The sequence below is a fragment of the Orcinus orca genome, chromosome 3, assembly GCF_937001465.1.
Source record: "Orcinus orca chromosome 3, mOrcOrc1.1, whole genome shotgun sequence".
Classification (NCBI taxonomy): domain Eukaryota; kingdom Metazoa; phylum Chordata; class Mammalia; order Artiodactyla; family Delphinidae; genus Orcinus; species Orcinus orca.
Window position 1 is genome coordinate 59,828,223 of NC_064561.1, and position 22,162 is coordinate 59,850,384.

Genomic DNA, 22,162 nt, shown 5'->3' on the forward strand with positions numbered 1-22,162 from the left:
AGTGAAGTGACCACGTCAATACACAATATGAATCTGGCAGACAAAGACACTAAACACGTGAAACACAGTTATTTCAATTAAGGTTTTATTAAAGTTGTTTCTGAAGATTATATTTCATCCTTAGCCTTCCTTATTTGATTTTGCTTTAGTGTTTAAGAACCCTTCTTCACTTATTAAATCCTTTGCCATGAAAGAGCACCACAAGCTTATATCAGTATCAAACTGAATAATTCCTTTATGGCAGTGAGGAAAATCCACAAAAGATTTGTAAAATCCGAGTACTAAAGCATCAAGATCCCTCTTCAAATGAGTCAAAGCTTCCTTACACATATCATCAGCAAGCCAATGATGTCTTTTTACTTTACCATCAAGATGAAAACAATTAACGGCACTGAAACAATTTTATTTCTCCAGTCTAAAAATGTAGATTTCCTTGTTATGGCTAAAACAGACAAACACAAAAAACAGAAGCTAAAAGGAAAATAAGTTCACTGTGATTGATTAGCTTACCATTTTTTTTATAGTCAAGCACCACTTAACCAGTCTTTCCCTTCCCCTAGACTTTAGGCAACTATAAAAACATACGAAAAACAATGTGTATAATAAAAGGCAATAAAAATAAATATTTGAGGGCCTACTGTAATAGGCAATTTGCACATTTCGCTTAATCCTCACAATATTTTGAGAATTATAACCATTTTACAAACGTGGAAGCAGGCTCAGAAGAGTGAAGTGACTAGGCTGGGAATTATGTTCAAGTTGATGCCTACTAAGCCTACTACGCTCTATTATGCTGCACTGGCTCGTGAAAGCCCTTCAGCATTTTGAGATTCTCACTGTTATAGCTCCATCTTCTAAATTTATACTTTTAAGGCTGCAAAACTACTGAATAGTAGAAGAATCTAAAATTATTCTCAGTCTACTTGCTAAAACAGGAGGTTGCAAGGAATAAAAACTCTTCAAGTAATCAGAACATTCCACACCTAAAATTATGGTTATTCTAATTCACTGGTAATGATAGCTAGTGATCCAAGAACACAAAGGAAATCATAATTGGCTCATTTTCTTGTCGTCACTATTTGTTAATCTCAAAGGAATGAAGGCAAAAAAAGACAAATTCCTATTGTGAAATCTGACTGCTCATTACATTTACAGTATGTACTTAGTGGAATGACAAAAGAGGTTCTGGTTTTAAAATCTCACCAACAGTCTTTTGCTTGCATCTTAAGCATGTATTTGTTTAAGTGTCTAAATCTGGTGGAGGTGGTAGGACCCATTGGGGGATGCTTTGTTGATACATGCTTGTGTAGTATGCTAGAACTATCTATGATGTCTAAGAGGATAACTTTCACCACCCCACAGAATGGGGTCATAGAGTTCTAGTAGGAATGGATTTATTTTATGGGTAAGTAACTTAAACCTAAACCTGGGCAATCTGGACACCTAACAACATTTAATTCTCTGCTGGGGACATATTTGCATGTTTGTTATAGAACTGTTGAATCTTAAATGACTGAAGTTAATATCTAGTTGTTTCTTACTTAAGTTCTCACTAAAATTTAGTTTACTAGTTTTAGAGATTTTTTTTTTCTTTGAGTCTAGTCCTAAAAGGACTATGTTTTCATACTTCAGAATAAGCTGAAGGGGTGAGATTAGATCACCATGAAGGCTGCTTCTAACACTAAAATAACCATATGACCTCCTTTCTAATGTCCAATTGATATATATATATATATATAGATATATATCTATATATATCTATCTCATTCTTTCACTAACTCATTTATTGAATAAATTTTTTACAGAACACTATCTATAAGCAAGACTGAAATAAAAAATATACACATAGGCTCATTAACTCTAGGAGGTCAATACATAAAAGGGGAGCTAGATGTTTACACATGTGACATAAGACAGACACAAAAACTAGGAAATAATGCTTGTCAATGTAAGAGAGGTAGTGAATTGTGAGTACCGCACCCCCCCAAAAAGAACACCCCAAACCTAGCATAACTAATGAGGAATCATGGGAACCTAACATTTTTTTGTCCTGACCACCTCCCCACGTAATCTAATAAAGGATCATACGGTAAATCTGACAAAGTGGCAGAGGATTTAAGGGCTGGTGGAAAGAGAAGTTGTGGGTAAATTACCTATATAGACCAATTTAGGTCTTTAGCTGTTGGTGCTGCCTCAATTTCCCTGAAATGATTATATACCTAGGGAGGAGGCTGGAAATAAATTGAAGATAACTCAACAAAGAAAGCACAAGGTTTCTTGGCCACACTTGCTTGAAAGGGACCTGGTATCTTGATTTCTTGCCAGTCTCTGCCTTCCAAGTCTTGCCTGGGCCATTAGCCTTGTAAATGGGATTTGAAAAGGGACAATGAGTGTGAATATGAAGTCTATCTGGCAGGAACTACAAGGACAAAAGATGGCTAAAAGAAAAATAAAATAAAAACGGGAAGTCCTGAAAATCTACGTGCATAAAAATCAACCGAAATGATTTAAATTCATACAACTATAAAGCTTTATCATTTAAGTACCCAAATGTTAAACCGATCCCTACCATCTCCTTTTCCCACAAATACAAGATTCTATATAATTCCTTTTATAGGGACCATTAGTAAGGAACATTTAGTTGAAAATACATAAACATATACTCATTTCCACCTTTAAAAAAAATTTTGGATTGAAAGTCATCAGAGTACCAATTTAAAAATAATTTTCTTAAACGTATTTTGATAAGGCCACAGGAACACTTGTCACATTGTTCAAATGCCCAATGGCAAGACTTCTGATGAGACCAAACAGGTCACTTTAAATCAAAACAGTATCTTAGAAATAAAGCCAATATGACTAAATCCAAAACAGATCACATGAAGTACCTCATGTACAATACAAACCTAGTTTAATAAATAAAGGAATCACAGGTGACTGCACTCCGGGAGAACGTTCAGTTCCTCTGGGCCCATTCATAGTCTTCTCTGAGACTCCACTGCCACTTCCACCTGGGCAAGTCTAATGGTACGGCCATGAAGCTTGTAGCCATCCTGCCTTACTAATGCCACGGTGCCAGGCTGCACCCCAACACCAGCCGGCACATGACAGATGAGTTCATGCTCATGAGGGTCATATTTGTCACCAATGGGTGTCATCTTCTCCAGGCCATGTTTGGCAAACACGCTTTTCAGCTTTGTTTCTAAAAGTGACAAGCCTCGGAAGATCTTCTCCAGAGTGAGCTTCTGGTCTCCAGGCTCTGTTTCTTCAGAAATACACTCTGTAGTCTTCTCCAAAATGTCTGCCACCTCCACCAAATCCTTACAGAAACTCTGAATTCCTACAGAGAAACCAAATACTCTTACTGTTTGTGAGGAAACCCCTCTGCTCTTGAGGGTGCAGTTTGGGGAAGGCTCAGAGAGCTGGCTGGTATACTGGGTACCCCAGGAAATGCAAAGATTGCCACAAAGGATTCAGGGATCATCACCAGTGATTACCCCTGAAACCCTACTGACGAGCCAGCATTTCTCTTGGAAGGCATATGACTAGGAAGTATTCTGGGAAACGGGGAAGATGGTTAGAACCCAAGAACTAGGTGAGACTATATACAAAAGGTTCAGAAACCTGTCCTTTAAAAACTTGACTTATATGCTTCTTGTATGTTTGTTGCTATTCACCTTTAGTACTAAGTTATGAATATTTTGAAAATTCCCGACTGTCTCATTTGTGGAAAGGCATACATTCTCAATAGGAACAAGACACTAGTATTTCATTGATGGGGGAATAATAAAAGAATAGTAGACAAGACTGTGCTAAGGAGGAGTCAAAGAGTGGTTTATTCTTGAGGATTAGCTAAATAGGAACAGGAAAAAAATATACTCCACAGATGAGGTAAGTCTCTTAATGCCTACTATGAAGTTATATACACTTGCTGAAGACAGGCCACCAAGCTTGTCTAATCTTTTTAGAGTCACATAAACTTTATAAAAGTGAACTCAGTTGTTGAGAAATCTCATTACTCCCAATGCTGCATTCTTCATTCTTCTTACAGAAATGATAAGGAACATCATCATCACAGATACCTATGGTAACACAAAGGCCCTGGTAGGAGCTGGTGAGGGGCGAAGGACTTTGTTGATCTAGCTTTGGTCCAGTGACAGGTTTAAGGCCCTGTGTCAAAGCAGGCAGCCAATAAAAGAGATGATGACAGAGGAGAGATTTCCCAGGTATGTACTGCCTGGATGGGAAGGAATGACTGACAGAGAGGCAAAAATTCTACCTTTAACTTCTGGGTAATAGAAATCCATTATAGCTTCTTGAGCAAAACAAGTGGAAGAGGAGTCAAATTGTCTAGTAACATACACAATTTATGTGGGGTGCTGGGGGCATCACAGATGGGTGAGAAGAAAAGATATCATAAGAAATGGAAGAGAGCCGACTGAAGTAATCTTGGTATAATATGGCCTGGAGTAGGAGAGGAGGCAATGGAGAGGAAAGAGTGAAAGCAGCAGGCCTTTTCAGAGAACTAGACTTGGTGAGTTCCACAAGATACCTCTCCCATCACTATGAGGGATGGGAGCCATATATATTAATGGCTGTTAATGACATCAGCTGAAAAGGTAGAAGAGATTAGCTAAAGCCTTGAAAAGTATACTGATAAAATTTGGAATTCCATCCAAGAGGAAAGACTGTCTGATAAAGATCAATCAGGGACATCAAAGGCTTTCCCTGGCTATACAAAGGAAGACAAATACTCAAATTGAATTTGAAAACTGTAAGCTGCTGGACTGATTTGTACACTGCCATGGTACAAAAAGTTCTGGCTTCTAGTCAGTAAAGCTGTATGAATTTGGGTAAACAGAAGCCTAGGTTCTCTTGTCTGTACAGTGAGGGGTTCAGTCTCTGATCCTATTCCTATTACTGTGTTACTTCAATAGATGGTTGGTGTCCGCAACATTTCTTAGAGGGAAAAAAGGGATCTCTGTGACCTGTTTAAGAGAAAATGGGTTACGGAGACAACACTGTCCCTGGAAGGAGGATAGTCGTCATGCTATGCTGTATGTTAATTTAATGACAATGAAAGCTTTCTTCTTTTTTTCTACTTCCATGCTCACTGAGCAATCTTCATGTTTTGCTTGACACATTTTTCTCTATAAATTAACAAATTAGATTACCAAATTCTTTTGAGTTTATATAATATGTATTTGTTCCTGAGAACCTTATTAATTCTTGAGGAAACTGACATAAGCCAGTTCCTAAAGCATCGAAGCTTGACTTGTGGTAAGCCAACTCACCCTGCTCCCCGCAAGCAGGCAGGAAGTCTTCCCCTTATCACAATTGTTCTATTTGCTACAAAAATTCCCTGTGGTTAGAGGTCAGCAGACTTTTTCTCTAAAGGGCCATATAGTACGTATTTTACGTTTTGTGGGACAAGAGGCAAAATCAAGCATCTTATGTAGGTGATTATTTAACAAAAGAGAAAATAAATTTCCACAAATTTTTTCTGATGAAATTCAGAACTGTATTTATGGACTAACAGGTGGCAGGCTTGGCCACTGAGCCCTGATAGCTGGAAATATGAGACTAAAACTTGGATGAAATATCAGGAACACAATTGGGGGGTCAGTATTTAGCTATTCAGGAATACAATTTGGGGGTTAGAATTTACTCAAAGTCTTGAAACATGGTATCTACAGCACTGAACGAAAAGCAGAAGGCTAAGCCAAAGGACTAGGGTTGGACAGGACAGGAATGAAGTGAATCCCCTGTACAAATAGCGGATAAAATCCAGAGAACAGGAAGGAGTGTGATATAAGGGAAAGAATAATAGATTAGGGATCAGGAATCAATGGATTCATATCTACACCTGTTGTCAAATAACTTTTTCTAGCTTGCCTATAAGAGGAGACTGGACTAGATGCAATCCAAGGGCCCCTCAAGCACTCCATTCTATGTGTAGTCAAAGTATAATGCTCCATATTAAACTGTGAGTACAGCAAGTAATCACAGATTTGCCCTTTACTCTTGAATCCGTTATTCAATTAACATTTTCGTGAACAGATTTGGAACAAGAAGTGGTGCATTGAGGAAAAAATTTCTGAACGACTTTGAAATGGACCAAAAAGATTATTCAATGCCATCAGTGAAAAAATAGATTCAATCTAGCACAGCTTTCAGGGTTATCTGATTCCATGTGGTCTGAACCTTCGAGTTATAACTCAGCAAGCTGTAGAACACTGACAGTAATGCAAATGATTTTTGTCTATAGTTGTGAAAACTGTCTGGTGGAGATACAGTTGATTATTGAACTATGGTTATGGACCAATTTTGCTTATGTGAAGCAAATCTCAGCATTTATGATTGCCTATGTGTCTGCTCTTTGGATTCTCTTCTGAACATCTTAATGATTCACTTGTTCATTAATGAGTTAAACCGAATTGCCTGTATAGGCACTAGAATGTTAACTGTACATGCTTGAAAAATAAAATAACAAATGTCAGGTGAAAATAAAGGCAAATATTACTTTAGCAAATGGTTCACTTGACAACATTCCCAATAAGCAGAGCAGAAAGCCTAGGGGGATAGAGGAAGGGCAGGATTGGTTAAGGACCCAGATGTGTCTTTTGCTAAGTTCAGTGTGCACAACTGCTAGTAAGTGCCCTTAAACTAAAAGGTATTTTTATTATTAATAAACCTCTCACCAAATATCTTGGCATCTTCTACACATCTCTGGGTTCGCCTTCTTATATTTTCACCATCAGCTATAGCTCTCTGGTATCTCACCTGAGCATCAAAAGCAAAGTCAAAATGATAAGAAAACAAATGCCTACTGGTGGAAAAGAAACTTTTTGCTTACTTTACAAATTTCACCCTTGGTATAGATTTTTATTAAAACAACAACAACAACAACAACAACACGAGTTGTGTAGGAATCTTAGATCAGCTACTCCAAATTCCCAGTCATAGCAGGAATCTTTCTTTATAGCGGCCCTGATAGGCTGTCATTTAGGCTGCCAGTTTGAACACAGAACAACTGTTTTCAAGCTCATTATCTTGAGAAAAAGCTTTCTTTTTCACCTTCAGGCAACACTGCCACTCTTCAACTTTCTTTTGTTGAACTGAACTCTAGGATAGCCGAGTAAGTTTTAAAAATATGTCATCAATTTAAGCCAATTATTTAGCCTCTTTAGTCTTTTCTTCTTTCATTTTTATAATCCCTGGTTCCTTTCATTCCTCTCACAAGACACACTTTCCAAACCCCTTACCATTTTTGGGCGGTCCTGCTTTGGAATTACTCTAATTATTTCTCTTTCTCAAAGTCTGTCAGTCTAGTACTGGCACAGTAAGCCAGAGGTAGTCTGATTGGCAGAATACAATGATAAATGACTTCACTCATTCAACAAATATTAATTGAGTGTGTACTACATGCCAGGCACTGTACCTCCTTTGAAGCTACCAAAATATCAGGTATCTAAGTACTGTGACACCAGGGAACTGAAAAGAGATGAGTATCCGTAGTCAGTAATGTTTTTGAACTAGTACAGATTATTTTGCCTAGTATATCTAGCAAGAGGGGTAAAGAGCTAATTAGAAGAAACAGTTTAAAAACTAACTTAAAAAACTTTACGTGGATATTTAAATCAGAGAAAAGATGTGCATATAGATAATATAAACAGATAATAGAAAATATGATATATGTTACAGAATATATGAACAGATAATATAAAATCTACCCACTGTTAAATCCTGGACTTCCTTCTCCAGTTTAACAGCTTTTAGCTTTAAGGCTCGTTCTGCAAGAGAGGGCCCAAGTTCATCAGGAGGGTCCTCAGAATTGCAGTCTTCACCAGCGGTTCTCTGGGTGGCAGTGCTGAAAGGATGCAGCCATCCCCTAAAGTGGGAGGGAGGTGGTGCATTATGAAGAAATGCCGTCACAAACAGCTGAAGTTATAACCAGGTTCAGAGGCTGGAATGTTTCCCAGATTGACTCTCTCTAGACAAAGTGCTTTCAGTCTCATTAACAATACAAACACTTATAATGTGCTTGCTAAATGCCAGACACAGTTGACAGGGTTTTACTTAAATCATCTTTTCATCTTACAACATGTGAGATAAATACTATCATCATCCCTATTTTATAGATGAGAAAACCAAAGCTCAGAGAGGCTTATGACTTGCCCAAGATTACATAGTTAGTATTGTTGAATCAGGATACTGAGCATCAGGCAGTAGAAATAGCTGGAAGTGGGGACACAAAAGTCAGCAAGAGAAAACGAAATTATAATACCTAGAACCAGCAGGGCAATATCAGAAGCGAGAATTCAAAACAAAGAGCCGTACAGTTCAGGTTCAATCCCTCATTTTATAGGTGGGGAAAATTAAGCCCAGTAAAGGTACCTTATCGAATTGGAGTGAGGCCTGGAATTCTAAAGCCATCTTGATCACAAGCTCTAAGTAAAAGCAAGGCTTTTATGGAAGAGAACCTACACTAAGAGAAAATGAGTTGGGAGCTCACCTATATGTAAAATCAAGTCAATCAAAAACTTATAAAACATTTACTATATGTTGTGGACTGTGAACTATATACAGGTGAATAAAACAGATCATATAGACATATAGTTCAGTTCACATAAAAAGTTTAGAGTGGGGCTAGTTTGCAGATCTTGGATTGTAGCAGTTCTGAGACCCCTGTTCAAGGAAGTTTCCATTACACCTCCTGGATCATCATAACTTAATATGAAGTAAAACCATCAAGAAATCTGTGAGCGCAAAAGGTCTTTAAAACAAATAGTTTATTTATTTAAACTGGTATATATTGAAAAGTGGCCACTGAGGTGAAATCTAAGCAAAGGCTTAAAGGGGCTAAAGGAGTTTACTTCAAGAAAGGGAAGAGGGAACCATCAGTATAAGGGTGTGGGCAAGATTACTTTTATCTTCCAGGCCAGTCCTGAATTCAGTTATTATGATCTGATGTCAGATTACACAAGATTACACATTTTTATTTCGAAAATTGGTCACCACAGATCTGGGACACATCACACAGGGTGAAACAGATCCTTCCTCCTAAATTGCTAACAAACTACACTTATCCAATTGAAAGGAGGTCAAGATATCCTCAGGGCCAGTTGAAAGGGCACACGGCCAGGGCCCAAGTCGTGAGAAAGAGGGAGTTGCGGTGCATCCATTCAATTGCTACTGTTTCAGAACTGGAGTCGGGGAAATTTTATTAGAAGCGAACATTTTCCTTCTGATCACTTCCCTACACCACAAACTGTCAAAAAGACTAGAAAAGAAAAAAAAAAGCTTGAAACCCGGAATTCAACCTCTCACCCGAGTGCTGGGTCAGGTGTGTTAAAAAGGTGACAGATAGTTATGCAAAATTTCTGGATTTCACCGTAATTTAATTTACTTTTCAGAGATCCAACCTGATCCATCCCCCTACTCAGCAATTTTTATTCTTTCCGATAAATAAACTGTCAACGGGGAATAGTCTCTAAGAATAAGTAACATTGGTCACTAATTTTAAAGGGCCGATTCTATACAGCCCTGACTGGTTTCCGGTCTGGGTTCCACCACTTCATGAGTATTTAAGTTCGGAGACGTTACTCAACTTTTCTAAACCTCAGTTTCCTCAATTAAACGGAAGAATAAAAATATTTTTTTTTATTCTTACCATACTGATAAATGATCAGTAAAAGTCGCAACTGATGGATAAAAGTAGCAACCGGAACTTCAAACTCCCGAAGGCAGGTGGAAGGGCCGTTTGTAAAGACCAAGTCCAACGGCCTCCTTTTACCGATAGGTAAAGTGAAGCTCAGATACGATCACACAGGGTGTTGGGAGAGAATCCCAAATTACCCGCAGACACCGAAGCTGTCGAGAAGGGGATGGGAAGGGTACATCCCCAATTCAATCGACGCTCGGGCTGAATAACAGTTCTCACCTCCGAGGGCGTGACCTCGGATCTTTCCACCTTCCTCGGCCCGGCAAGAAGGCAAGGCTGTAGACCTCAGTTTCCCTCTCTGTAAGATGGGGCCGTGAGCGCCCAGTCGTAGCGGCCGAGAGGCTTGGTAGGTCCTCTCGCCCTCCAGCCTAAAATCGCCCCTCCGGATCGCTTCTCCTGCATCGTCCTCACGTCCCGGATCCCCGGCCTGCCTCGCTTACCTGCCATCTGACGCGCCACTCGAGGCCAGGAGGGGCTGCATCCGCCGCCGGACCGCCCACAGGAACCTCACGGCCATGTTCCCCACCTCGGCTGACTGAGGCTGCGCACGCGCACTTGCCCCAAGTGACGAGATACGCTCGCTTCAAAAACCACGCTTCCCGGCAGCCTTCGCGGGAGGATTTTCTCTCTCAGGGCCCCGGATGGGAACGCTGTTAGTCGGGTTGTCCCTGCGCCGTTTCCTACCCGGTCTTCAGACGAAACGCAACCCTTCCGGCCCCCTGCGTATTCGGCGAGTAGGTTGGTTTCCTGTCACAAGGGAGTGGGCTCCGTGCTACGCGCGGAATTCGCGGCGACCAAAGGGAGTAACAGCTGTACCCTCAAGGAGCTAACATGAAGTTATGCACAACAAACAATTGCTAACGCCCTATAAAGTCAAAATATGACCGGTGTTTAAAGGTGAGGGGCTTGGTGCTGCGGAAGCCTAGAGTACGATATGGCCGAGTGTGGGGCGTTTTCCCAAAGGAAATAACTTTTGAACTGAAAGCGGAATAATGAGTAGATGAAAAGAAGAGGCAGCTGGTTCAGGTAGAGGGAAACAGCATCTGCAAAGTCAAGAGGGGTATTGCGAGTAAGGCACTGAAGTACTTGAGGAAGCGGGGGAGCAACACAAGACGGTGGTTAGGCAGGGCCAGAGCACTTGAGGAATTAAAAAAGTCGAAGCCTGACTCTCATCTCCCATCACTCTTCCCTGCGTTTTTTTCTCCAGTTCCCCCTTTCCCCCCGACTTACTGTGTTTTAAAATGTGTATTTTCTCATTTCCCCTCACTAACGTGTCAGTTGCATTAGGGCAGAGATTTTTTTTTTTTGCCTGTTCATGCTTAATGAACAGAGTGGAACAGTGCCCTAATGTAGGTCAAGTTTTTTTTTTGTCTAATGAACTTGAGTTTTACTCTGACTGCAAGGGGAACATGTTACGATGCCTTTACGTGTTTAATGGGTCACTGACTGCTGTGAGGAGATTGGGTCCCAGAGGTGGGGAGACAAGCTGTTGGGACTGGTGCGTGCACAGAAGGGTTGTATTCTGTCCTGGGGTCTTCTCACAGGAGAGACCTTTGTAACCACTTTATCTAAGGTCGCTACTGTTTTAGTTGTCTCCAGCACTTTTGCTGGATTTTGTTCGTTTTCTCAACTAGAGTATGAGCTTCATGAGAGTTTCTGTGTTGTTCACAGCAGTGATTTCTGACATCGAGTACAGTAGGTGCACATAGTAGATGTTCCAGCATTTGTTGAATGAATTAATGAAGTTGGATGGTGCCAGTGGAGATAGGAAGAAGTGGATGAATTTTAGAGAGATTTAGTATGGAAAACTGACAGGTTGTGAGAACGGACTGGTGATTGGGGTTGAGGGCACTTGGAGTTGCCAGACTAGTCACTGGATAGTCCCTAATGTCAAAAAAAATTTTTTTAAGGGATGGGAAGTGTGCCTTCAACATTCTGAATCTTCACCACAGGATGGCTTACTTGTACGGTAGCTATTTGGGTCATATTTTTTCTCTGCCTGTCCGTGAGTTCCATAAGGAAAAAGCTAGCGTCTTCTGCATCCTTATATTCTATCCAGGGCCTAGCTCAAATGTGTTGTAACCAGCAACCTTCTGTTTCCTTTTGGCCCCAGGAAAAGAACAGCATGGTTTAAGGAGGGATTATGATCCTCTTTTACATATGAGAAAACTAAGGCCCAGAGAGGTTGGTGAACCTGCTCAAAGACCCCCACTGAGGATCCAGTGATACTAGAAATCTGATAGTCCAAACACTTTGCAGTGTTGGGGAGGATGGAACTTCAAGTCCACTTTAGAACCATGACCCTACACTTTGAAAAAACAACCAAACCAGAACTGGCATCCATGTTTTAGCCGTTTTGTTAACACTTCTCTTAGCTAAGTTACACCAAATGTGCTGCATCCACTTATTCATCTATTAAGTGACTGTGTGCTTCTGAATACTGCAGTGCAAGAGGAGGGGGAGACATGAGTGAAATAGAGCCTTGGAACTAAGAGGAGGGGAGTTTTAGGGTCAGACTTCATGTATTCAGGTGCCGGCTCTCCCACTTCCTAATTGTGGGCTTTAGCAAGTTACCTAACCTCTCTGGGCTTCCATTTCCTGAACTATGAAAACTGGGTTAATAGAACCTATCTCACAGGGTTTTAGTAAAGATTAAAGGGATAATACCTAGAAAAGTAATTAGTTAGCACCAGGATCGGCTACATAAAAGGCAAAAGGAAAGTGTGGAGCCCCTTGTTCGAAATTACTGAGAGAGTAACAGCAGAGCAATAAACCAAGCACAGGGCCCTGCTAGGTGTGGGGTTGACTGCACAGGTTGTATGCCTGTGTAGCCAGTCATGGCTAACAGCGTCTGATGTGTGGTGAGTGCTCAATAAATGTTAATTATTAATTTCCTAGGGTACCCCCTCTCAAAGAGCCAAGATGTATTGATGGCAAAAGACACTTAACCTCAAAATAACTGCATAAGAAAGAATGTGACACACTGCAGACACAGTTGGATTTTTGGGTGCCATTCCAGGACCCACATTTTAAAAAAGAACATTGACAATTCAGATTATGTGAACTCCTTTGTTACTGAAGACACTCAGGTGGCATCTGGATGAAAGCTGTTAGTTATAGATTGGTTGCCTTTTAGCTTTTGGTGGTCATAATAACCACATGAAAGTCATTTCTTCTTCAGTGGAAAGGACACGGGATTTTGAGTCAGGCGTTTCTTATCTAGCTAATAAGAAGAACCACTATGGCTGAACATTTCCTATTCTTGGATGCTGTACAAGATGTTTCCTGTGTATCAACTCATTGAATTCCCCCAGTAGTCTTGGGAGGAAAGTATAGTTGTTAACCTGGTTTTCCCCCAGTATTCTCGGGAGAAGAGTACAATTGTTAACATGGTTTTCACAGGTAAGGAAAGCAATCAGAGAGTTCAAAGTCACAGCTGGTAAGTGGCAGAGGCAGGGCTCAAGCAGCCTTGTCTGGATCCAGGCTCATTAGTCCTAAGTCTTAAGTTCTGCCTCTGGCAGCCAGGTGCTTTTGGTCAGGTTATTTTACTTGCTTTGGTCTCTAGCTACCTCAGAGGGTGATAAAGTTTGGGTGAGGCTCAAGTATGTAAAGTCTTAGTTAAGAAAAGTGTGTGTAGCCTCTAGCAAAGTGTCCAGAGGTTATTCTGGGATTTCTCTTCTTTCCTCTTGAGCTAACCTCTAAGCTTATACAGTTAAATGGTTTTATCTTTATTGGAGGGAAAGGTGGTAAAGACCTATAAAGTGCCTACAGTGTTGAGAAAGTAGTGAGTGGCGCAGTTAGGAGACTGCCTGGGACTTGAGGTCCTTGCTCCCCTATAAAACTATCAAGTGTCTGTGAAAAGTTAAGCACCCTTGTGGCAGAAATAAGCCACCATCCTCTTGGTTCTCCATGATAGTTTTACTTGATAGCAGGTATGAAAGGGCAGACTGGTGGGCCTCCAAGTGCAAGGTAAGGTTAAAGACAAGGAGTGTCACCTGGATTTCTAGCCATAGCTCCCAGAGCCTGAGTGCCATATAAATTAGGTAGGGGATTTGATTGATAGCAAATGACCCCATCCTACAATGCCTGCAATATCCTGTGGACATTAGAAATCCATGCTCTTGTCACTGAGTAGCACTGTGAGCTTAAAGTATGTCAGCTGCTGAACCCCTCTTTGCCAGATCTCTGATTTGTAAACACTCAAATCAGGGATTCTAGTTTCTGCATCATGAGGATTCTATAATCATGAGGAATGATTGTAGAATTTACATGATCTCTGTAGTTTTTGTTCACTTCATGCAAGTTAGGGATAACTATTGATTTTTCAGCCTATTTATCTTGCCTTGATCAGATATCATCTGATCAAGTCCTGTCCCTTTATACTGTACCACCGATGCCTCAGCACTGCTTTCCTTTTTCCTGAGGACTGGGAATGGGATGCTGAGAATGGGATGGAATGGCTTATTCACATGTGCTTTCATTTCTTCTTTAGAAGGGAAGGCAAAGACATTTAACAAAACCTTTACGACTGTGCAGATTTCTGTCTCCCTCCACCCCTATTTCCACCCTCTGTAAAGTTATAAGGATGCCCTCCATTTCCCTCTTCTCTCCTCCTTCTTCCCTCCCCATGTCCCCTATAATCATGCAGACAATAAAGGCTGGTCTTTTGGGTGCCCCAGAGAGTGTGGGCTACTTCCAGTCTTCTGATGTCTCTTTGTGAAAAAAGCATTTCTGCCTTGGATGGACAAGGTGTTATCTCCTTTGGATGAAATCCTCATCCTCTTTCTAGGTCTTCTTCATTTCCCATTCCTGAAGTACAGAAAGACAGGAAGTATCAGTTTGTTAAATATTCTAGTGTAACCTGCAGGATAAAAACATACCACTGCACCTAATTATATAAAGATCTCCATGGCCAGATCACAGAGTCATGGGTCCTAGTCCCACTCCCTTTCTTTGGCCTTGGGTAAGTCATTTCTCCATGCTGGGTCTCATCTCTAAGGGGGTTCAAACACTACAGTTTGTCTTTCTCAGACAAGAAAACTGGGGCCCAGAAGAAGTTGGGGAGTGGGGACTGCATCAGTGCTTTTCCACAGCACCTTGGTTGGGGTAGGAGACTGATGGGAGACAGGCCAAAGCAGCTTGGTAAGGAAGGGTGAGGGCAGGCAACCCACAAGGCTCTGTTCGTTCTCCCAGGGCTGTCTAGGAGTTCACCTGAGATGAATACTGAAGTCAGGGCCAGCAGTGAATGGCTTTTTACCTATTAAAAAATCCATGGCATTTCCAGCCAGCCCTGGAGGGGATGGGGTGAACCAGGGCAGAAGATGGTGGTTAGAAAATTCTTGGTGGGAGGATTCTCCATTCCCAACCTGCCCCTCTCACGTCTTCACCACCTTGACTGCAGTTGCTCAGGGCAGTGACCTAGGGGTCATCCTTGATTTCTTTCTTTTCCTCATCCTCCACATCCTCATCAGCAAATCCTTCTGCTCTACCTCCAAAGCCAGCTAGTTACTATCACCTCCACTAAACCTTTCTAATCTCTCATCAAGGTTACTTCTTCTAACTGATCTTTCTTACCCCCTCATCCATTCTCAACATAGTAGTCAGAATGATCTTTTTTTTTTTTTTTGCTGTTCTTGGGCCTCTCACTGTTGCGGCCTCTCCCGTTGCGGAGCACAAGCTCCGGACGCGCAGGCTCAGCGGCCATGGCTCACGGGCCCAGCCGCTCTGCGGCACGTGGGATCCTCCCGGACCGGGGCACGAACCCACGTCCCCTGCATCGGCAGGCGGACTCTCAACCACTGCACCACCAGGGAAGCCCCCAGAATGATCTTTTAAAAATGTAATTCATATCTAAAAATTCCTTGGTCAGAATTTGCCAGTGACTTTCCATTATGTTAGAACAAAATCCAAAGTTCTTCCAATGGCCTACAGGGATCAAGGAGAAGCAAACTATGGCTCATGGGCCAAATCTGGCTCACTACATGTTTCTGTATGACCCACCAGCTATGACTTTTAAGATTTTAAATGTTTTTTTTTTTTTAAAAAAAGAATAGTTTTTTATGACACCTGAAATTTATATGAAATTCAAATCTCAGTGTCCATGAACAAAGTTTTATTGGGACACAGCCATGTTAATCATTCGTTTACATGTTGTCTGTGGCTACTTTCTTGCTATGATGGCAGAGGTGACTTGTGAAAGAGACCATGTGTCCACAAAGCTGCAAATATTTACTGTCTGGCCCTTTCCAGAAAAAGTTTGCTGATGTCTGATCTAGATGATCTGGCCTTCGGCTGGTTACTTCTCTGATCTCATGTCCTAATGCTCAGGTATTTGTTTTTCAGGTCTACACTTTCTTATCTGTAATTCTGAAATCCAGAGAGCTCTGAAACCAAAACATTTTTTAAGTGTTTTGGCACAAACTCATTTAGTGGCAAAACCTGACCTGAACTGATATGAGGCTGTTTGTAACCTATTTATTCAATGTGATGTGAATATTCATGTGTCTTGCTATAGAATTATCAATGTGTTTGCTTACAGAGTACCTCCTGAGAACTTGGGGTTTTTCATCATATATAGTATATGCACCATATTACCTTTCTAAAATTCAAGAAGTTCTGAAACACAAGTTTCAGAGATAGTACTGTGGACCAGTATCATGGAGTGAGCTATGGACTTGGAAGAGATGGCTTTGCATCCCAGCTCTCTCATTGATGCCCTGCATAACCTTGGGCAAGTCCCTTCACTTAGTTTCCTCACCTACAAAATGGGGCCTTTCATGTCTCAAAACATATTGTAGGCTCAGAAACCAAAGCTTGTTAGAACTATGTGTTAAGAAAGAATAAGTAGGTTCTGAAGGAGATTTGAAGGTCTTGCCCTCTGAGCAAAGTTCATGAGTTCATGGATATATTGGCAGTTCTCTGCCTTTCTCACTAGCTGACTTTTTAGTTCTTGGTGGGGTTCCATAGAAAGGAAGCTTCCAGATCTCTGAATTTTGATTAGCTGATCTATGGCTGTACCTTGGCTTTTTGTAGCACTCTTCCTTGGTTGGAGGTTACGATGGATGGGCTCCTCTTCCGCAGCTCAGAAACACAATTGACAGGGAGAGGTTGCTCTGGGGCATTGTTCTGGGGTTTATTTGCAGTTTCCTGTTGATGACAAGAAATAGTTACATAGGTGAGGTCTAGTGCTCACTACTTACACCCAGCCTGCCAAGAAGGCACTGTGCAAACATGTCAGCATCAAACAGGGTGAGGGGTAAAAGATACTTGAGGGCCTTGGAATAAAGATAATGACTAAAATTACTAAAATTAAAATTACTGAACCCTCACTATGGACCAGGTTAGCTCATCTAGCCTTTTCAATCCTATAAAGCAGGTACTATTATTATGTTGTCCCATTTTACAGATAAGGAAAATGAGAAGGTCAAGTCACTGCTCAAGACCATAAGGCTGGTGAGTGAGACAGTTGGGATTCAAATCCCACAGTCCTGTCTCAACCTCTCTCCTGTATTCCTTCACATTTTCTACACTGCCTTTACTCATATTTTCCAGGTGATTGCTTAGTACCTTGCTGGATGTAGTTCCTTGAGTGTGACATACTAATGGCTGAGCCTCTAGGGAATTTAGAAAAGACTCTCTGTCTCCAAAGGTCATCACAAGGATCAAAAGTGGAGAGAAAAGCCCTGTGGAATGTGAACATCAGGGCATGCTGGTGGGAGGAAGCAGCTGGGATGAGGGAACCACTTCTACTCCTCCACCAGCCCTCTGTGACTCTGGGAAGTTGTTTTGTCCCTAGCCCCTAAGCCCTTCTTCTGTAAATGAGGTTGGAAATGCCCCTGGGAGTAGAAGTGTAGGAGTGGAAGAAACTGCTCTGGCTTTAGAGTCATGAGGTGTGGCCTGACCTAGGACAGCAATAGGAATACTGTTCCCAATGACAACTCACACTTATCAGACCAGTTATTTCATCTCTCTGAGCCTCCATTTCCTTGTGTAAAAGCAGGTATAACGTTTATTCATTTGACAAACATTTATTGCACTTCTACTATTTTTCCGATTCTGAAGGACTAGAGCTATAATGATAAACAAAACAGACATAGTCCAGTTCTTAATAAAAATACAATCTAGTGGGGGAGACAGAATGTAAGGATATGAATATACTATATATACATGTATACATATACATATATTCACACACAAATTGTGGTTAAGTGCTGTGAGGCAGAATAACAGATGGGACTGTTAGGTTAGACCAGTGGTTCCCAAATGGGGGCAATTTTGTCCTCCCAGGGGACATTTGGCAATTTCTGGAGACATTTTTGGTCGTCATAACTGGGCATGGAGCTACTGGCATCAAGTGGATAGAGGCTAGGGATGCTACTAAATATCTTACAATGCACATGACAGTCCTACAAAAAATTATTGGCAGTAGTGCTGAGGTTGAGACACTGATACAGACTGAGGTCCGTGAAGTTCTCCCTGAGGACATCCCATTCAAGGTGATGGTTGCTGGGAGCATTAGAGATAATGGATTCAAAGCCCTGAGTACAGGGACTGGTACACTGGGGATCCTAGGAGAGGGCATGTGCCTGGTGGCTAAAGCAAGGCTCTGGAGTCAGACTTCCTGGGTTTGGGATCCTGTCTCCCGCTTAACTGAGTGACCTTGAGCACATAATGCAACATCTGAACCTTAGTTTCCTTGTCTGTCATATGGGGTGAATACACATAGTACTACCTCATAGGACTGCTGCGAAGATTGTGTGACATCATACAGGTTAAGATGCTATGGTACAATCGGCCAGTACAGCATCTTAACCTGTACTTGAATAAGAATAACAAACTTGAGCAATACAAGTTTGTTATTCAGTACAGTATATTATTATTGTCAATAACCCCCAGGCCACTTCTAAGATCACATTCAGTATAAAAAGTCAAATAGTAGTGCTTCAGTGGAGAGAACACAGGCCAGAGAACTTGCTCCAAGAGTCTCTTTCATAGCTGTGCCACTTATGGCATGTTTCCTCTCCTCTTAGGGCCTCAGCTTTCTCATTTGTAAATAAGCATAACTCCTACCCCCAAAGAATGATCATGAAGATCTGTAGCATATGAGGGTTTTGAGGAGCAGCTGCCCCTGGTGCAAAAGGGAGTAGACTCACCCCGCTCTTGTTCTTGCTGTTCACGCAGAGTCCCAGGGCTGGGCCCCCTGCCAGGGACTGCTGCAAGCGCTCCTTCACAGCCACCAGCCGCAGCTCCAGGTCGATACGGCCCTCTTCCTTCGCCCGACACTGAGCTTCCAGGGTGGCCAAGGCCTCTTCCAGACCTTTTAACTTTGCCCCTGTGTCCAAAGACATCTCTGAGAAATGGCTGAGCCTGTTTTGGCCAGAAGCATCAGGGAGTTTGGCAGGGCCTCAGGCCCTAGTCTGCCTTCCCAGAGGGCCTTTCCAGGCCTCACTCCTTGTTAAGGGATGGACTTTGGACCTGGGATTCCAGCTCCATGCAGGGATGTGTGGTTTTTATCTGCCCGATACCCATTTCCCCATTCTCCTCTCATTCCCTGTAGTTTGGCTGGGGCTGACTTCACTCCTAGTTCAGGGGATTGGCACATAACTTAGACCTGGCCCATAATTATATCTCATTTTTTGGTCACAGTGGTTGGTTGAGGGATCAAAGCTGGTTCAATCAAAGTGAATCCCGAGGTGTTTATGGGGGCTATTGGGAAGAGAAGCCTCTCTGCTGGAGTGGCTGCACGGATTCGGTGATGGCTAGAGCTGTGTAGCCTTTATACCACCATGAGGGGCAGAGAATGAAACCAATGTAGGGGAAGGCAGAAGCAAGAATTAGAGAAATATGTTTCCTGGTGACATCATTTAAGTCCCTGGACCTTGGTATATCTGATCACTTAAGTTTCCAATTACATTTTTCTTTTCATTTCTAAGCCAGTTTCACTTTGGTTTCTCTTACTTGTAACCAAGAATCGTAAGACAGGCTTTACATTGATCACAAGTTCCTGCTAGGATTTTGCTGCTTATTCAGTTTAAGCCAACAAACCTATATTAGGACCTTCTTTGTGCCAAGAGCTGTTTTGGATCTTACCACGTTTAAAGATTAGTTCCATTGTTTGTCCTGAGGAGGCTGCACTGGAGGGTTTTCTAGTAATGGTTGTTCTTTTCATTCATTTGTTCATTCGTTCATTCATTCATTCAGTAAATAGTTATTGAGTGCTTGCAAGGTACTGGGCACAGTTCTGTGCCCTTGGGATATATCAGTGAACAAAACAGGCAAAGATCTTTGCCCTTATTGAACTTACAATTGTGTGTGTGTGTGTGTGAGAGAGAGACAGAGAGAGAGGGAGGGAGAGAAAACGATATAATAAATAATCTAAGATGTCAAAAACTGATATGCTATAGAAAAAAACTGAGCAGGACAAGTTTGGACAGTCAAGTTGACCTGCTCCAAACCCTATTCTGACTCTTAGAAAGTTCTTTATATTGAAACCAAACTGCCTTTTTTTAAAAAAAATAATTAAAAAAATTTATTTTATCTATTTTTGACTGCGTTGGGTCTTCATAGCTGCGCACAGACTTTCTCTAGTTGTGACTAGCAGGGGCTACTCTTTATTGTGGTGCGCAGTCTTCTCATTGCGATGACTTCTCTTGTTGTGGAGCATGGGCTCTAGGTGCACAGGCTTCAGTAGTTGTGGCACGCGGGCTCAGTAGTTATGGCGCGCAGGCTCAGTAATCGTGGCACACGGGCTTAGTTGCTCCACGGCATGCGGGATCTTCCCAGACCAGGGCTCGAACCCGTGTCCCCTGCATTGGCAGGTGGATTCTTAACCACTGAACCACCGGGGAAGCCCAGAAACCAAACTGTCTTTATGTGCCTTCTTCCCATTGATTCTGGTGCCTAGCCACACAGAACAATTCTTTAAGCCAGAACTTCTCAACCTGAGGCTCGTGGACTCCTAGGCAATCTATGACTCTGGGGGCACAGGAGCTCCTGATATTATTTGCAACATTGTGATCTGTGGGGGTTTTCTCTGTTAGGAAAGGGTCCATAGGTTCCATCAGATTCTCATGGGGCTATGCGACCTTGGATGTATTCTTTATAAGGACAGGACCTCTGTTCCCTCCAGCATGTTCAGAAACCTCAGTCTGAAAGTGTGCTGAACTGCAGCTATAGCGAGAATTCAACAGAAACACAGCAGAAAGTGGGGTGCAGAGGAGCCCAGGGCATGCAGAGCCTGCAGAGGCCACAGTCCTGGATTTCAGAAGATCCTGGTAAAGTGTCACCATCCATTATTCCCAGTATGTGAACCAATGTATCACACATTTGGGTGCTCAGTGCATATCTGTGAATGAATGAGTTAATGTGAGGTTCAGAATATCTCGTCCATGATTCTAAGGCACACTCTGTTTTTCACATTTTAGCATTTCTAAAATCAGATCTCATTTTACCACTTTACACATTTGTACGCTTTTTCATCTTCTCACTCTAAAAGCAGTTATTAAATCAGTGGCACTTCCATTAGTCAGGAGAGATGATGATGAGGAGGAGGAGGAGGGGGAGGAGGAGGGAAGAGGAGGGGGAGGGGAGGGAGGAGGAGAAAGGGGAGGAGAAGCCCACCTGTTCCTGGTAAGAAACCAGGTGGCAGATGCCAGGGGAGGTGTCAAGGATGAGACCCCCTTGTGCTCAGGACCACACCCACATAGATACCTGGACTGTTCCGAATGGCTTCCTTTAGTTCCCTCTTTTCCTGCCGCAGTGTCATCAGCTCTGTCCGGATTGTCTCTTTCTCTTTCTCCAGCTTTTCTTTTTCCACCAGGTACCTCCTGGCATCCTCCTCAGCTCGGTTCTTACCGTACTTGTATTGATGGGCACCTGCAGAGATGAGGCAGGAAAAGGCCCTCAATTCTGAGCTCTGGTGAGAGTACTTGGGTGGTGTTAGCTTCTCTCTCAGCCTCAGTCCGTCTGTCTATAAAATGGGAATATTTAGGTCTATACCCCCTGGATATATTTAATGTGAAGGAGAGGAAACAAGGAGCCAAAGGGAGGCAGTAGTGCAAAGGGATGAGGAGTAAGGGCTTTAGGACCCGACAAATCAAGGTCTGTGTTTTCTTTTGCCCTTTACTGGTTGTGTGACATCAGGCAAAGTGAATGTGGTGTTTTTGTGCCTTCCCCCTAGGCTTTACTTTCCTCACTTGTAAATGTGGGTATCAATCAAATTTACCTCTTGGCATTGTGATAAGGTTTAAAAGAGGTAACTCATGAAAAGTACTTAGTATATAGTACCTGGCAAATAGTGCTTAGTAAATGTTAGATAATAATATAAAACAAATTTTGTGATGCATACACACTTCGGTTTTAGAATTTTTTTAAAATAAATTTATTTATTTATTTTTGGCTGCATTGGGTCTTCGTTGCTGTGCGTGGGCTTTATTTGTG

The 22,162-nt window shown here is 42.0% G+C and overlaps 2 protein-coding genes and 1 long non-coding RNA gene across 21 annotated transcripts in view; 1 reads left to right on the forward strand and 2 right to left on the reverse strand.

The window, feature by feature from the left end:
• Positions 1–68: 68 nt before the first annotated feature.
• GRPEL2 (GrpE like 2, mitochondrial) lies at positions 69–10,279 on the reverse strand. Its single transcript, XM_004280371.3, has 4 exons — positions 10,165–10,279; positions 7,738–7,891; positions 6,702–6,783; positions 69–3,340 (listed from the first exon to the last, which is right to left on the reverse strand). Exons 1-4 carry the CDS (start codon positions 10,239–10,241, stop codon positions 2,976–2,978), a joined length of 678 nt encoding a protein of 225 aa, XP_004280419.1. The 5' UTR covers positions 10,242–10,279; the 3' UTR covers positions 69–2,975.
• A 202-nt stretch (positions 10,280–10,481) lies between these two features.
• Positions 10,482–22,162, forward strand: part of LOC117196801 (uncharacterized) — a 132,257-nt gene continuing 120,576 nt past the window's right edge. For all 11 annotated transcript variants that reach the window (XR_007476498.1, XR_007476488.1, XR_007476489.1 and 8 more), the window contains exon 1: positions 10,482–10,621. This is a non-coding gene — a long non-coding RNA (uncharacterized LOC117196801). The remainder of the gene's footprint in view (positions 10,622–22,162) is intronic.
• The window catches only part of AFAP1L1 (actin filament associated protein 1 like 1), a 72,895-nt gene continuing 63,452 nt past the window's right edge, over positions 12,720–22,162 (reverse strand). For all 9 annotated transcript variants that reach the window (XM_033406802.2, XM_033406801.2, XM_033406806.2 and 6 more), the window contains 4 exons: positions 21,434–21,598; positions 18,877–19,055; positions 16,742–16,870; positions 12,720–14,533 (listed from right to left, as the gene is read on the reverse strand). In XM_033406802.2, the coding sequence (XP_033262693.1) occupies positions 14,510–14,533; positions 16,742–16,870; positions 18,877–19,055; positions 21,434–21,598 (497 nt within the window). In that variant the 3' untranslated portion in view covers positions 12,720–14,509. The remainder of the gene's footprint in view (positions 14,534–16,741; positions 16,871–18,876; positions 19,056–21,433; positions 21,599–22,162) is intronic.

What these genes read in the sequence shown, in the direction of transcription:
- GRPEL2 (XM_004280371.3), bottom strand. Translation starts at nt 10,241, where the DNA reads ATGGCCGTGAGGTTCCTGTGGGCGGTCCGGCGGCGGATGCAGCCCCTC. An exon ending in AGTGGCGCGTCAGATGGCAG is followed by an intron (nt 7,892 to 10,164) that starts GTAAGCGAGGCA and finishes CTCCCACTTTAG; the next exon opens with GGGATGGCTGCATCCTTTCA. An exon ending in AGGAAGTCCAGGATTTAACA is followed by an intron (nt 6,784 to 7,737) that starts GTGGGTAGATTT and finishes TTTGATGCTCAG; the next exon opens with GTGAGATACCAGAGAGCTAT.